Source organism: Stegostoma tigrinum, chromosome 16 (genome assembly GCF_030684315.1).
Source record: "Stegostoma tigrinum isolate sSteTig4 chromosome 16, sSteTig4.hap1, whole genome shotgun sequence".
Taxonomy (NCBI): Eukaryota; Metazoa; Chordata; class Chondrichthyes; order Orectolobiformes; family Stegostomatidae; genus Stegostoma; species Stegostoma tigrinum.
This window is the reverse complement of record NC_081369.1, coordinates 40,847,540-40,863,063: the sequence shown is the minus strand read 5'-3', so window position 1 is coordinate 40,863,063 and position 15,524 is coordinate 40,847,540. Positions and strand designations below refer to the sequence as shown.

General features: G+C 41.2%; 1 protein-coding gene across 5 annotated transcripts in view; it reads left to right on the top strand.

Annotated features, from left to right (window-relative positions):
• atxn1l (ataxin 1-like) overlaps positions 1-13,731 on the top strand; it is a 33,015-nt gene extending 19,284 nt beyond the window's left edge. For all 5 annotated transcript variants that reach the window (XM_048546460.2, XM_048546459.2, XM_048546454.2 and 2 more), the window contains 2 exons: positions 3,502-5,347; positions 7,142-13,731. In XM_048546460.2, the coding sequence (XP_048402417.1) occupies positions 3,602-5,347; positions 7,142-7,639 (2,244 nt within the window). In that variant the 5' untranslated portion in view covers positions 3,502-3,601 and the 3' untranslated portion in view covers positions 7,640-13,731. The remainder of the gene's footprint in view (positions 1-3,501; positions 5,348-7,141) is intronic.
• The last annotated feature ends 1,793 nt before the right edge of the window (positions 13,732-15,524 follow it).

Sequence of the window (15,524 nt, the reverse complement as noted above, 5' to 3'; positions counted from 1 at the left end):
AAGTGTCAGAGGATGATGCGTTGTATCCGGAGGTTGGTGGGGTGGTGTGTGAGAACAAGGGGGATCCTCTTGGGGCGGTTGTGGCGGGGGCGGCGTGTGAGGGATGTGTTGCGGGAAACGCGGTCTAGGGCGTTCTCGACCACTGCAGGGGGAAAGTTGCAGTCCTTGAAGAACTTGAACATCTGGGATGTGCGGGAGTGGAATGCCTCAAGCTGGGGGCGGAGGCGGAGGAATTGGGAATAGGGAATGGAATGTTTGCAGGAGGGTGGGTGGGAGGAGGTGTATTCTAGATAGCTGTGGGAGTCGGTGGGCTTGAAGTGGACATCAGTTTCCAGGTGGTTACCTGAGATGGAGACTGAGAGGTCGAGGAAGGTTAGGGATGTGTTGGAGATGGCCCAGGTGAACTTGAGGTTGGGGTGGAAGGTGTTGCTGAAGTGGATGAACTGTTCGAGCTCCTCTGGGGAGCAAGAGGGGGGCGCCGATACAGTCATCAATGTAACAGAGGAAAAGGTGGGGTTCGGGGCCTGTGTAGGTGTGGAAGAGGGACTATTCCATGTAACCTACAAAGAGGCAGACATAGCTTGGGCCCATGTGGGTGCCCATGGCCACCCCCTTTGTCTGTAGGAAGTGAGAGAAATCGAAAGAGAAGTTGTTGAGGGTGAGGACGAGTTCAGATAGGCGGATGAGGGTGTCGGTGGAGGGGGACTGGTCGGGCGTGCGGGACAGGAAGAAGTGGAGGGCCTTTTCATCCGCCTCGCCGAACACGTCCTCATCCTCAACAACTTCTCTTTCGATTCCTCCCACTTCCTATTAACAAAGGGGGTGGCCATGGGTACCTGCATGGGCCCAAGCTATGCCTGCCTCTTTGTAGGTTACGTGGAACAGTCCCTCTTCCACACCTACACAGGCCCCAAACCCCACCTTTTCCTGTGTAGGTGTGGAAGAGGGACTGTTCCACGTAACCTACAAAGAGGCAGGCATAGCTTGGGCCCATGCAGGTACCCATGGCCACCCCCTTTGTTAATAGGAAGTGGGAGGAATCGAAAGAGAAGTTGTTGAGGATGAAGACGTGTTCGGCGAGGCGGATGAAAAGGCCCTCCACTTCTTCCTGTCCCGCACGCCCGACCAGTCCCCCTCCACCGACACCCTCATCCGCCTATCTGAACTCGTCCTCACCCTCAACAACTTCTCTTTCGATTTCTCTCACTTCCTACAGACAAAGGGGGTGGCCATGGGCACCCACATGGGCCCAAGCTATGTCTGCCTCTTTGTAGGTTACGTGGAACAGTCCCTCTTCCACACCTACACAGGCCCCAAACCCCACCTTTTCCTGTGTAGGTGTGGAAGAGGGACTGTTCCACGTAACCTACAAAGAGGCAGGCATAGCTTGGGCCCATGCAGGTACCCATGGCCACCCCCTTTGTTAATAGGAAGTGGGAGGAATCGAAAGAGAAGTTGTTGAGGATGAAGACGTGTTCGGCGAGGCGGATGAAAAGGCCCTCCACTTCTTCCTGTCCCGCACGCCCGACCAGTCCCCCTCCACCGACACCCTCATCCGCCTATCTGAACTCGTCCTCACCCTCAACAACTTCTCTTTCGATTTCTCTCACTTCCTACAGACAAAGGGGGTGGCCATGGGCACCCACATGGGCCCAAGCTATGTCTGCCTCTTTGTAGGTTACATGGAATAGTCCCTCTTCCACACCTACACAGGCCCCGAACCCCACCTTTTCCTCTGTTACATTGATGACTGTATCGGCGCCCCCCTCTTGCTCCCCAGAGGAGCTCGAACAGTTCATCCACTTCAGCAACACCTTCCACCTCAACTTCAAGTTCACCTGGGCCATCTCCAACACATCCCTAACCTTCCTCGACCTCTCAGTCTCCATCTCAGGTACCCAGCTGGAAACTGATGTCCACTTCAAGCCCACCGACTCCCACAGCTACCCGGAATACACGTCCTCCCACCCACCCTCCTGCAAACATTCCATTCCCTATTCCCAATTCCTCTGCCTCCGCCGCATCTGCTCCCAGCTTGAGGCATTCCACTCCCGCACATCCCAGATGTCCAAGTTCTTCAAGTACTACAACATTCCCCCTGCAGTGGTCAAAAACGACCTTGACCGCGTCTCCTGCATTTCCCGCAACACGTCCCTCACACCCCCGCCCCTGCCACAACCGCCCCAAGAGGATCCCCCTTGTTCTCACATACCACCCCACCAACCTCCGGATACAATGCCTCATCCTCCGACACCTCCGCCATCTACAATCCGACCCCACCACCCATTTTTCCAACCCCACCCTTGTCTGCCTTCCGGAGAGACCACTTTCTCCGTGACTCCCTTGTTCGCTCCACACTCCCCTCCAAACCCACCACACGCGGCACCTTCCCCTGCAACCGCAGGAAGTGCTACACTTTCCCCCACACCTCCTCCCTCACCCCCATCCCAGGCCCCAAGATGACTTCCCATATTAAGCAGAGGTTCACCTGCACATCTGCCAATGTGGTATACTGTATCCATTGTACCCGGTGTGGCTTCCTCTACATTGGGGAAACCAAGCGAAGGCTTGGGGACCGCTTTGCAGAACACCTCCGCTCGGTTCGCAATAAACAACTGCACCTCCCAGTCGCGAACCATTTTAACTTCCATTCCCATTCCTTACACGACGTCCATCATGGGCCTCCTGCGATGCCACAATGATGCCACCCGAAGGTTGCAGGAACAGCAACTCATATTCTGCTTGGGAACCCTGCAGCCTAATGATATCAATGTGGACTTCGTCAGCTTCAAAATCTCCCCTCCCACCCCCCCACTGCATCCCAAATCCAGCCAGTTCGTCCCCTCCCCCCACTGCATCCCAAAACCAGCCCAGCCTGTTTCTGCTTCCCTAACCTGTTCTTCCTCTCAGCCATCCCTTCCTCCCACCTCAAGCTGCACCTCCATTTCCTACCTACTAACCTCATCCCACCTTCTTGATCTGTCCATCTTCGCTGGACTGACCTACCCCCTCCCTACCTCCCCACCTATACTCTCCTCTCCACCTATCTTCTTTTCTCTCCATCTTCGGTCCGCCTCCCCCTCTCTCCCTATTTATTCCAGAACCCTCTCCCCATCCCCCTTCTCTGATGAAGGGTCTAGGCCTGAAACGTCAGCTTTTGTGCTCCTGAGATACTGCTTGGCCTGCTGTGTTCATCCAGCTTCACACTTTATTATCCTGCCATCCTTACCTGGTCTGGCCTACGTGTGACTCCAGACCCAAAGCAATGTGTTTGACCCTTAACTGCCCTCTGGGCAATAAATGCTGCCTCGCCAGCAACACCCTCATCCCGTGAACGAATATAAAAAAAAATTAACAATGCCATCCTTGAGTCTGCTGAGCAACAATAAAGATAAATCCCTACACAGAGGAGAATGTCATATATATATTTTAAGGAATCAAAGCAATTTGTATATAGTTTTATTGTCACTTATATTTTTTGTTTCTTCTCTGACTGATTAGGGTCCTGTCAGCAGATGGTTTGAGGAAAGTTCTAGAATATCTCTGTTCTTGTGCTGACATTCTTCAGGGATACTTCTGAAAAAAAATTCCGGAGTACAATATGAAACCTGCTTATGAACGCAACCAAGAATGCCTGCCACCAAAGAAGCGAGAATTACTACAGAATAGTGCTGGAGGCGAGGATGTCTTAAAAAATAATACATTGCCAACCAACATTACGACTGTAAGTGATGCTGATTGGTCAAGAAGTGCCACTGAAGAGAACCAAACAACAGTGAGATATGGAGTCCGAGCAGATAATGGTGAAAGCTCACCAGGAGTTGCAGTGGATCAATATGGCATGATGTACAAATTGGCTTTACCTTCTGCAAACTATTCACTAAGTGCTCAACATTCATTGGTGAATATGGGACATCTCTCATCGGCATACAGCATTGCGTCTCCACTCATTCAGCACCCTGGAGTTCCGTACACACCTGTTCATTACACCCAACTACCCCACACATCACTACAATTTGTAGGACCTCCATATTCAGTACCATATGTTTCTCATGGGATACTGCCAAATCCATTGATTTCATCTGCTGTGGGAATCCCCACCTCTCATCTTTCCCAACTTGTTTCGTATCCTTCCTTGTTGGCTGAGACTAGCACTCCTCCTCCGCGGACAGCATCTCCTGCACAAACATCTCCTGTACACAGTTTGACTCCACAAGGACCGCTGCCTCATCTAACGACCGCAGACCTTTCACAAGGCGTGGCCCATGGTAGGGTCCCACTGCACTTTCAACCTTCACTATTAACACCATCCTATGCAACTTTTTCTGCAGCAGTGCAAAATCCAGAAGTATGTCATGAAAATAGATATAGCCTGCAAATGGCAAAAGACAAAGAAACTGCAGAAACTGCATTGGATGTCTCAGCAAACCGAAGTGAAGGAACTTCAGATCATCAGAATTATGAGAGACAACCACGACATGAGAGATTTATAGAACTTCAGGCACCGCATTATGTTGGCAGCAGAAAGGAAGCTCAGCTTTCTGCCTCAGCAATGGAAAACCCAAGAGGCAGTCCCCACTTTTCTGCTCACCGGGAACCAAGAAATGAAGTTATCTCTCCAGCACAGAGGAGTACACCCGACACAGATCTAGAGGTCCAACAAGTAGTTGGGAGTTTGGGCACTCAAGGGTGTCAGGGTCCTGTGGTTGTTAGAAAAGATGTGTTAAGTAATGTTAAAGCTTCACAGAATTCATTCAAAAGTCAAGAGCAAGTTAAGTACCACTCTCAAATCATTCCAGGTAAAAACATTACAGAATTTTGCTCCAGTGAAGAATTACCACAATCTCCATGTCTGCCTGCTCAACAACATGTTACCACAGGACTCAAAAGACAATCATTAGATGGCCAGCGTGGATATTTACATAAAACAATAGTATTAGCCAATGGGCAGCCAGTATTAATGCCTATTGATACCCCTGTACATGAGGAGGATGTATTGGTTAATAATATTGCTGTAACTACAGAATCCACAATTCAAAGTCATCCTGAGAGGCAGACAGTGGTTCCACTTCCAGTATCTCAATCCACAGTACCAATCCTTCAGCCTGTCCTGGTCCAACAGTCCCCACCAGCTCACATTCCTTCACACTTTATGAAAGGTGCAATCATCCAGTTAGCAAACGGGGAGTTGAAACGTGTAGAAGACCTGCAAGCGCAGGACTTTGTGCATAGTGCAGAAATTAGTGCTGGGTTAAAGATTGATTCCAGTACAGTAATTGACATTGTTGAAGGCCAGCGTCCTGGCCATGTCACCGTCCATTTCTCTGTAGGAGAGCCTCAAACAAAGGTGAGTCTGCAATTACAGTTGAGAGTAATCTTAGTAAAGCAAAAATTGTTGATCATAAGCTACACACTGAATTAGTCCATTCCTGTTTTGATTAATATGGTTGCCAGTGATATCACAGGTAGACCAAGCATTTGTGCTGTCCCATAAAATTGGTGAAGCAATGGAGTTTAGGCATTTTTGAAGACAAAACGTTTGTAAAATAGAGTCAAACCAGTTTTAAAAAATTCTTCGCTATAGCAAATGGTTTTTTATTTCCAAAGTTAATCCCAGGGTTCTGAAGGAGCTAGTGGAGAATGTGGTGGTGATCTTTCAGGAATCACTGGAGTCAGGGAGGGTCCTAGAGGGCTCAAAAATGGCTAACGTAACATCCCTGTTTAAGAAAGGAGGATGGCGAAAGACAGGAAATTACAGGTAGTTAGCCTGACCTCAGTGTTTGGAAATTAGAGTCAATTCTTAAGGCTTAGATTGCAGAGTACTTGGAATTATATGGTAAAATGAGGCTGAGTCAGCAAGGCTTTGCCAAGGGAAGGCCATGCCTGATAGAAAGCTGTTAGAATTCTTTAAGGAGGTAAGGAGCAAGTTAGACAAAGGAGAGCTGGACGATGTCATCTATTTGGACAAGGTGCCACACAGGAATGTACTAAATAAAACAAGAGCCGATGGTGTTAGGGGCAAGGTAACAGCATGAATGGAAGATTGGCTGACCAGCAGAAAGATAAAAGTTCTAAGTGACTAGTAGAGTTCCATAGTAGCCAGTGTTGGGACTACAACTATTCACGTTATACATTAATAATCTGGACAAAGGAACTGAGGGCGTTGTTGCTAAGTTTGGCTATGAGACCAAGATAGGGTGGGGTACAGGCAGTGTTAAGGAAGCCGGGAGACTACAGAAGGACTTGGACATGCTGGGCGAGTGGGCCAAGAAGTGGCAGATGGAATACAATGTGGGAAAGTATGAAGTCGTACACTTTAATTGCAAGAAGAGAGGAGTAGACTGTGTTCTAAATGGGCAAAGTTTTGGAAGTCTGAAGTACTAAGGGACTTGGGAGTCCTCGTTCAGGATTCTCTTAAGATTAATGTGAAGGTTCACTTGGCAGTTGGGAAGGCAGATGCAATATTAACATTTATTTCAAGGGGGGTAGAATACAAGAAGTGTACTGCTGAGGCTGTATGTGGCTCTGGTCAGACCACATGTGGGATATTGTGAGCAGTTTTGGGCCCCGTATTCCTAATAAAGGATGCACCGGTGTTGGCGGGCGTCCAGAGGACCTATATAAGAATCATCTCATGGATGATGGGCGTGTCACTGAGGAAACTGGGTCTGTACTGAATGGAGTTTAGAGGATGAGGGGGTATCTGATTGAAACTTGCAGAATATTGAGATACCTGGATACAATGGATGTGCAGAAGATATTTCCACTAGTAGGAGAGACTAGAACCCAAGGTCACAGCCTCAGAACAAAGGGATGACTCTTTAGAACTGAATTGAGGAGGACTTTCTTTAGCTTGAGGGTGGTGAATCTGTGAAACTCATGCCTCAGAAGGCAATGGGGCTCAAATCATTCAGTGTACTTAAGACAGAGATAGGTGCTTGATTATAAAGGGCTCAAGGGTTACAGGGAGAAAGCAGGAGAATGGGGTTGAGAAACATATTGGCCATGATCAAATGGTGGAGCAGACCCGATGAGCCTAATGGCCTAATTCTGCTGCTGTGTCTTATGCTCTTGTGCTTTTATTTCATGAATGTGAATGTGTTAAATGGGATTGAGGCATTGTGATTTTTCTCCCATGTAGGTGAGTGTAGAGGTCACCACAGAGCATCCCTTCTTTGTATTTGGTCAGGGTTGGTCCTCTTGTAACCCAGAACGTACTGCACACATCTTTGGACTTTCATGTCAAAGACTCACGGTGGGTAATGTCTGTGTATCACTTGGCGTCCAAACATCTGGCAGGAGCTCTACTCAGCCACCTTCATCTCCAGTCAATACTATTTCAGTTCATGACTCAAGGACTGTGGGAACATCTGAAATTGTCTTAGCTCCTCCAGAAGTCGCAATCCATATAAATAGAAACTCTGAGGTTAAAAACCATTCAAAAGACTCAGTCATGCAATGTTTGCATACAGGCTCTGACAGCAATCCCAGCCGACTGAATTATCAACATCGTTGGGCCACTCCGGATTTCCAAAGAGATGGCTTTCAATCAGAGGAGGCAAAAATTTCCTCCCGGCCTTCCTTCATACCGCAGGAAGTTAAACTTTCAATTGAGGGACGTTCAAACGCTGGGAACTAATTGGATAAACTCTGCGGGAGTATAAATTGAGACAGTTTCACGTCTGCTATGACAGCCTTATGCCAGTTACAGTAATGCATTGATTGAAATATACTTTGATAGTTTTCATCATGCATTTGCAACACAGAAGAGATAGGATCTTCCATTGGAACATTAATGGGGAATGTGTGACAGGACAGATTTTTCTTAAATATTAAATGAAAGTGCTACTAACCATACAAGGCTCATTTTACATGAATATTTGTGTTTCTGATATTGAAAACATTTTCTGACTTTAGATATAATCTGGTATTCTCTATTTTATCCCTGTGCAGTGCTTGTTATGTCTGAGGGTTGGTGCAGTTATCATAAAAGAATGAAAAGGTTGAACTGTTGAGGACCCAACAGTAAAATGCTATATGTTGTTTGAAGTACATTATATATGACAAATTCATGATCATTTTTACAATCAACAAACTAAGTTTTAACTGTTCTCAACAAATGACAACAATTAAGGTAAATTAAGTGTTAAACTGATAGTGACCAATTTCAGGGTGGACTATTTTACAGGGGATTTTACTTGCAAAGCAAAAAATGTAATTTTGATATGTGAGGAAATTACAAAAATTAGAAATTGAAGAAAGCCCACAAGGTACCATTCAGGCAGAAAAGTATGCACATTCTTCAGAAATAATTTGCAAAGGTTCGTTGATTCGCAGGAGATCTCGGCTTCTGTGTGTTGTGGCCTCCATTTTCATAGAAACTGAACTCAAAACATTTATCCCTTTCAGATATAGCACTAATTTTGTAACTAACAGGACTTGCTGGTTTTAAATCCAGAAAGACTCTTTCATATTGTCCTTAGTGAACTATGCATATCCCAGACACTAAATGACTGAACAAAACATTTAACAAACATAGCCCAGTTTCTTATTAATGTCCATTGGACAGATCCTTACTCTCACAAAAGAGAGTAAATTGACCTATGTAAGCTGGATTTAACACATGGTCAAATGATACGTTGATTTTCTTAACCTGGGTTTAAAATTTTAAGGTATTTAAAATAATGTAAGTGTTTATGATACAATTAACATAATCAAAAGGGTAATTCAATTTTCCTTTTTATGCTTTAAGAGCATTGTTTTGTAACCTTCAAAGAGGATCAAGTACTTTATAGCACTGAGTTCTGGTGTTTTAAGGTTTTTGTTTTTTTCTTAACAAGATTAAGTTAGGTAAAGAGCCTAAACAGATTAGCTATGAAAGGTTTAGGTACTCTGGTGTGACAGTGAGAGAACTGGCACACTCTGTACCAAGTTACTGATGCTTGAAATTACCCCATCTAAGTCTTTTGACGGTAGAGGTGTCATCTTAAGATGTCCTGTGGTAGTGAGAAAGAGCTTTCAAATTAGTACAATTCCAAAGGGCACACACATAAATCAGACTTAACGTTATTAATGTTTAATTTTCTTTGCACTTTCTTATTTTTGCAAGATTCCATTTAATATTTAAAATCAGCTTGAGATGCAACAGTGATTTAATTAATTACTTTAAACAGAAATGGGAAACAAAACTTCAGTTAAACTTTGAAAATGGATTGGCTATTTAAAGCAATGAAAAGCAATTTGATGTTTCTGTATTAGTGGCGATTCATGTGTAGGCAAAAAAAATCTGATGGAATTGCATCCACTTTTGGCCTCATTGATACATGTAGTTAGATTGAAGTTACTTGAGCAAATGATTGATTAAGCTGTACAGAAGTGTGCTTTTGGTATGCTACTGTCTTTACAGTGTGGTGCTCAAGTTCTGTGCATGCATTTTTGCTTTTTTAAAGTTTAACTTGTGCCATAGTTTCGATTCATTTTTAAAATCCAAATTTGTCACAATTTTTGAAATAATTCTCTTGAACTGTGTGGTTCAAATCTTCTTGCAATAGACATGACAGATTTATAGAGATATACTGCAGTGACTGTTTTATTGCATTTGCTACTGCTCTTCAAAGTTAATGTGTTCATGAAAGTAAAATAGAAAGTTGCAATAATCAACAGTGTAATTTTTTAAAAAATGGATAAAGAGAAAATTAGGCAAAGGTAAAGAATGCCTGAGGGATTCCAATGCCTGTTTCTGAGAATAGTTGGTACATTATTCTGAAGTGTGGTTTTATTCACTTGGTGACTAGGGACCCTAGTGTAATATGATTAATTACACAAAGATGATGTGGGAAGAATGTTAGAATTAGAATTTAGTGTGTGTTGTATTATCAACTATCACTTTTAAATTATTATGGTGTTTTACTTCATATAGGTTTGTTAACTAAATCAGAAGTTACGCGCCACCATGTTATAGTCCAACAGGTTTATTGAAATCACAAGCTTTTGGAGCGCTGCTCCACCTGACGAAGAAGCAGCGCTCTGAAAGCTTATGATTTCAGATAAATCTCTTGGACTATTCCTTGGCATTGTGTGGCTTCTGACCTTGTCCACCCCAGTCCAACACTGGCACCTCCACATCAGGTTTAATAACTAGATCACCTAACATACTTTTTGGTATCGCTGTGCATACCCATCATCTTTTGTCATGTAATTAGTTGTATCAATGCATTTTGACAGTTTAAACAGAAGCAAATCGAGTAACATCAAATTATCTGAAATTACCAAAACTAAAACAAGCAACTTTTCATAACGTAATATGCAATTAATGAAGCAGGAATTTTAAAAATGTAATATTGAGAAATTTATGCATGACATGCTTCATGTTAGTTGATTAAATGTGATTCTTCTACTCGTTTTGTGAAACTATGGGTGTATTTGAGCAGTACTATTAGAAACACCATGTGTTTAATCACTACTGACCGGACTTGCAAAGGTTCATGCACAGAGCTGTGAAAACTATCAAACTTTGCACATCTTAATGAATATACCAGAGAAGACATCTGTTTTTAAAATTAACTGTTGCATCCTCAGTAATGTTACTGTGATTTTCTTTTCCCCCACTTATCCATGGTTAAATTACTTTGCAGCATAACCTGAAACAAAGCATTTAGCAACTTAAAAACAAAACTTTTCTGAAGGCATGTTCTTGGGTGAAAGGCTGTATTCTTGTGCCAAAAAGCATCTTTCAATCCAAGGCATGGCACGTTTACTGGTACACTGGTAATACCTAGATTGAAACTAATTTAGTCACCCGGGAATGAATGCCCATTGTCAACTGTGGTATTTGGAATCTCTTTTGAAAAATGTCTACCATTGGTGTTGTCACTGGAAGTCAATGACTGCCCAGATCATGCAGTATTTATATCTTAAAACACATTTACAGTTTATTTGGAAGTTGCACTTGCTAAGAACTGACATGGGGAGGATAAAAGGGAACTTTAAAGGTTCAGAATTTATACCAAAGTTCAAAGGTTTTTTTGTTTTAGCAGGCTGTTATGGGCCTACAGAGGTCAAAAGACCTTTACCTGTGTAAACTAGCACTGGGTCCAAAAGTACAAACCTGAGCTAAAGCCAAATCCCACAGTACAAATACTCTAATCCTTGGACTAGAAAATGCATTGCTTATAATTCTTACCCGCAGTAACTGCAGCTTTAACACTTTTTCTTTAGAAACTGTATCAGCCATTAGTAATTTAAAACATTGATTGTTAAAATCAATTTGTGTTACATCACAGATTGCAAAATCCCATATCAACTTAGTTGCATTATCGTCATGATTCCTACCTGAGATTTTTCAAGCCCTTTAGGCCCTATCCAATAAGATGCATTCTAAACAAGATATGAATGGACTTTAATTTGTTTTGCGATGTGTTACCTGGTGTGATACATTTTTGTGCAGGATTACCTAATGTCTCTTCTACATTTATGATAACATTTGAAGAGATGGACAGAAAGTTCTTTTTTTACCAGAACATTTTTCAAATTCATAAAATTGCCAATAGAAATAGAAATGATAAGTTTTACCTGCTAATAACATTATTTGTTGTTTGCATAATATATTTTAATGTTACTTTAACAAATGTTAGTATTATATATTTGTTCTATAGGAAGTTTTTATGCATGAAAGATTCCTTTCAGACTACTTGATCAAAAAAAAATCCAACTTAGACACAAGTAGGAAATCTTTCCTCTGTTTGTGTGTCGGTGTGTCAGCATGGTCAGTATTCATGTTTAAAGCTGACAGTATCCTTTTTGAAAAGCCAAACTTGGCTGAATTTGAAAACTACCCACATAAAAGTCTGTAGTGTTTTATGACATTTACAACAAATTCTTTGTAGTTTAAATGTTCAAAAATATGTACATTATGTATGTCTGTATAACAGGAAAGTTTATTCAAAGTGCTAAAATAAGATTTTTAAAACTAGACATCTGTTTGCTAATACACCTTGCCAATTTTTTTTAACCTGTGTGAAGAATATAAAGGTAACACTAATTACTGTTTTATTTGTTTAAGATTTCATAAATGGATACTGACAGGTTTAATTTTTGTACGTTTTAATTAGTCTGCAGTTCAACACAAGTGAAGATTGTCTTTAAAACCTACAGAACTAAAATATTAGCTTAAAATATATTTTAACGTTAGTCAACATATACTCTGTACAAGAAGACTATGGTTCAACAGATGGCGACTGTTTCAATAATCTATTGGGTTAGCACTTGGGGGATTTAATGCTATTTTAAACATTTTAAAATAGTGAAATTTTTCATAGCTGGTTTTCTGAAATGTGATTGCTGAGACAACATGTATTGTTAAATGATATATCAGATCCTGGAATGGGGGAGAAAGGAAGAAAGAAGTATTTCCTGTTTGTTTCAAAAGCTGGGTTTTTTGAAGTTGATCAGTAGCTTTCGTAATTGGCATTTATTTCTGGAAAATAAATTCACCCACAGCCCAGGACAGGGAGGCTGCTGAGATTCCCTCTACCTGATGGCTGTTAACTCTTTGAATACTGAATCCCATTTGCAGCTTTTAAGATTTGCACATTTTTTAATTTTATTTTATAAGATTTGCAGTAATTATTATTTTTAACACTGTGGAGTTTATAATTATGTTCACACTATTCTTGGACTATTATTTTCAAATAAAGCCCTTGCAAATACACCAAAGTTTTTGATAATCGAAACAAAAACAAAGTACTAGAAATTCTCAGCAAGTCAGGCAGCAGCTTCTCCGTCTTGTTAACCTTTGGTCAAAATGTTAACTCTTTTTGCATCTCCAGAGGTTCTGTCTGACCTTCTGAGTATTTACAGCATTTTCTGTTCTTATTTCAGATTTTCAGCATCCTCTGATTTATTTGGTTTTGCATTCAGTAAATTAGGTTCCTCAGCATAACCTGTGGCAGCCATGGATTCAGGCTGCAGAATTGACCATCATGCCATTTCAGATTTGCTGAATTTAAACTCTCTCATTAGTTGTAGGATTTGATCAATACCCGTCAAAATTGGTACCGGAATTTCAAATGCTCATTGATGCAGCACATGTATACCAAGACATTCCTTCCTTTCATTGTGTTTTGAATATTATAGGAATTGGTTTAATGTACATTAACCTACAGTTGCTACATGGGGAAAATGGTTCAAATGCAGGATCCTATTAATTTTAGATAGCTGTGACATTTGGTGATCATTTTATGGATTGCAAATGCCACTATAAAAATTTGAACGTTTAGAATCTGTTCCAAAGCTTGAAAATGATTCTTTTGTGTTGGCTTATCCTAAAATCAATACTCAAATTCAAAATACTTATCATGCTGGTGAAGTACGTTTTTATTAAATTTGCTGACATAATAGTGATTATCTGTATAAACTACAGAGCTTTATCTGTAGAAGTGGTCATGGTAAAAGTTTTGCATGGGCCAACGAAAGACTCAGGATTGCTTTTGTTGCTTTTAGTTAAATGGGTATTGGTCATCTTCTAAGTGTTAGAATTACTGCATTCCTATCAGAATCCTTGAAAGCATTAATCTATATCTTGGTGTGTTTTTGTAACCATTTTTTCTAAAAAAAATTAAAGTTTTAGATTTGTATATTTGTATTTTTGTGGCCTTTTATGCTGTTTAATGTTGATTTTGTGTACTGCAAAAGAAAATGTATTTTTATTGTCAAGCCTAACTACTTATGTATGATTGCATTAATTTGTTGGTATGTATACACTGCATAATATAAACTCTACATTTTACTTTTGTCTTGGAAGTTATTGAAAGGGTTCATTATCTGCTCACAGTCATTGGGTATGCCGTTAATCCCATTTAGTCTTTTCAGATCAATTTTTCTCTTTGTTCTAATCATCATCTGCAACATGAGGGTGAAACGACTCACTGTTTTCTTTTGCATTGAGCACCTTTTCTTTCTCTAATCGGTTACTTTCTAACTTGCCGCAACGTGTTGTACTAAACGTTTTTGCTAAAGTATTGTGCTAAATTATTTCTTAAAGAAACAGCCCCATGATAGTCTGTCACCATTTGCGCTAGGAAGCACAAATATTGCTGTCACAAATTGCATGTTTATATTTATATTTTATGTAAACAAGCCTTAAATCCATATATTTCAGAAGTACATGTCTAATAAGTCCATCTCTGATAAATAATTTTGTTTCAATACTAGTATAACACGGTGCATAGTGAGAAAAAGGAAACAAATGTTATTGAGGGCATGTGGAGAGAGATCTGTGAGAGAGATACCCGCTCTCAGTTATTCATGTGGAAGAGCAGACAGAGCTGCGCTGTTAGAGTGGGGCAAGTAGAGAGGGAAACGTAAGAAATTGTGAAAAGCAGAAGTCGAGAATTGGATCGTACCCATTTGAGAGGGGGGGGTCCACTTGTTGATGAGGAACTTGGAAAAGGGACAACTGGGAAATTATTGTTATTGACTAATTCTGCCATTTCTTAGCAGCTAGTTTGTAGTAAAGAAGTGAAAAACAGGAGTCGCAAAAGTGAAAATCTTGTGTGAAGGGAGTTGTCATTCAGTCCTTACCAAGCTTCATAATTTTTGGGGGAATTTGAACTCCCAGAAGCAAATGAGTGATTTTGGGTCAAATAGGATCTTAAATGTACAAAATCTCAAACAGAAACTGAAATCGTCTTTCGAGCCATCCACTTGTTGGTTTATTGAGGCCAGTACTGGGCTCTGGGCAATATACCACAAGGTATATTTGAACATTTTGAGGATATGTGCAATGCCTCTTCCAGCTTAAATATTTGCAATATGACAACCACAAATGTTGCCTTGGGAAGTCTGGTAAATAAAGACAGCTAAATGCTGCTATTGTAAGAAAAGTGGGTATTTTTATGCCATTTCTTGTGAGCCTGAGGCCGGAGTTCTCCCAGGAATTCCCCAACCAAACCTGTAACCACCAGGCTGTCAGTCATGCTCCCTTCGAGAAGGGAACATGTTCAAATAAGAGTTTTTAAGAGTAACAATACCAGTATACCAAAATTCCTGAACTGAAAGTCGTGCTCCACTAAATATGGGGTCTCGTGCTTCCACGTGAATGTTACTTCAAGGAACTCTCAAAAGGCATTTACAACATAGTGATTTTGTTTCATATTGATACTGAAGCTATTATGTAAAAGCAGCCTGAATCTGTATTTAGTCTCTAACATGGAGAAAATTGAGAGAATAGCTTGATACCTTCTGCAGAAATTATGTAGCTTATGTCAGTGTTTTTGTTTGCTTCATCCTTGTGATGTGATCCTGATAAATTGTGACCAATTCAGTACTTGCATCTTAGCAATATTCAACACGCTCACAGATAAGGAAAGGAAAATATTTCAGTTTCGGCAATTATTTTGGAAATCCTCAGAGCACTAAAAGTGATGTAGTGTTTTTCAGAAATAACAGCAAAATGCAAAGTAGATATGTTTGCAGTTTTCGTATTTTAGGTTTGGATTCTACAATGTTCAAAGTGCAATTTCAGC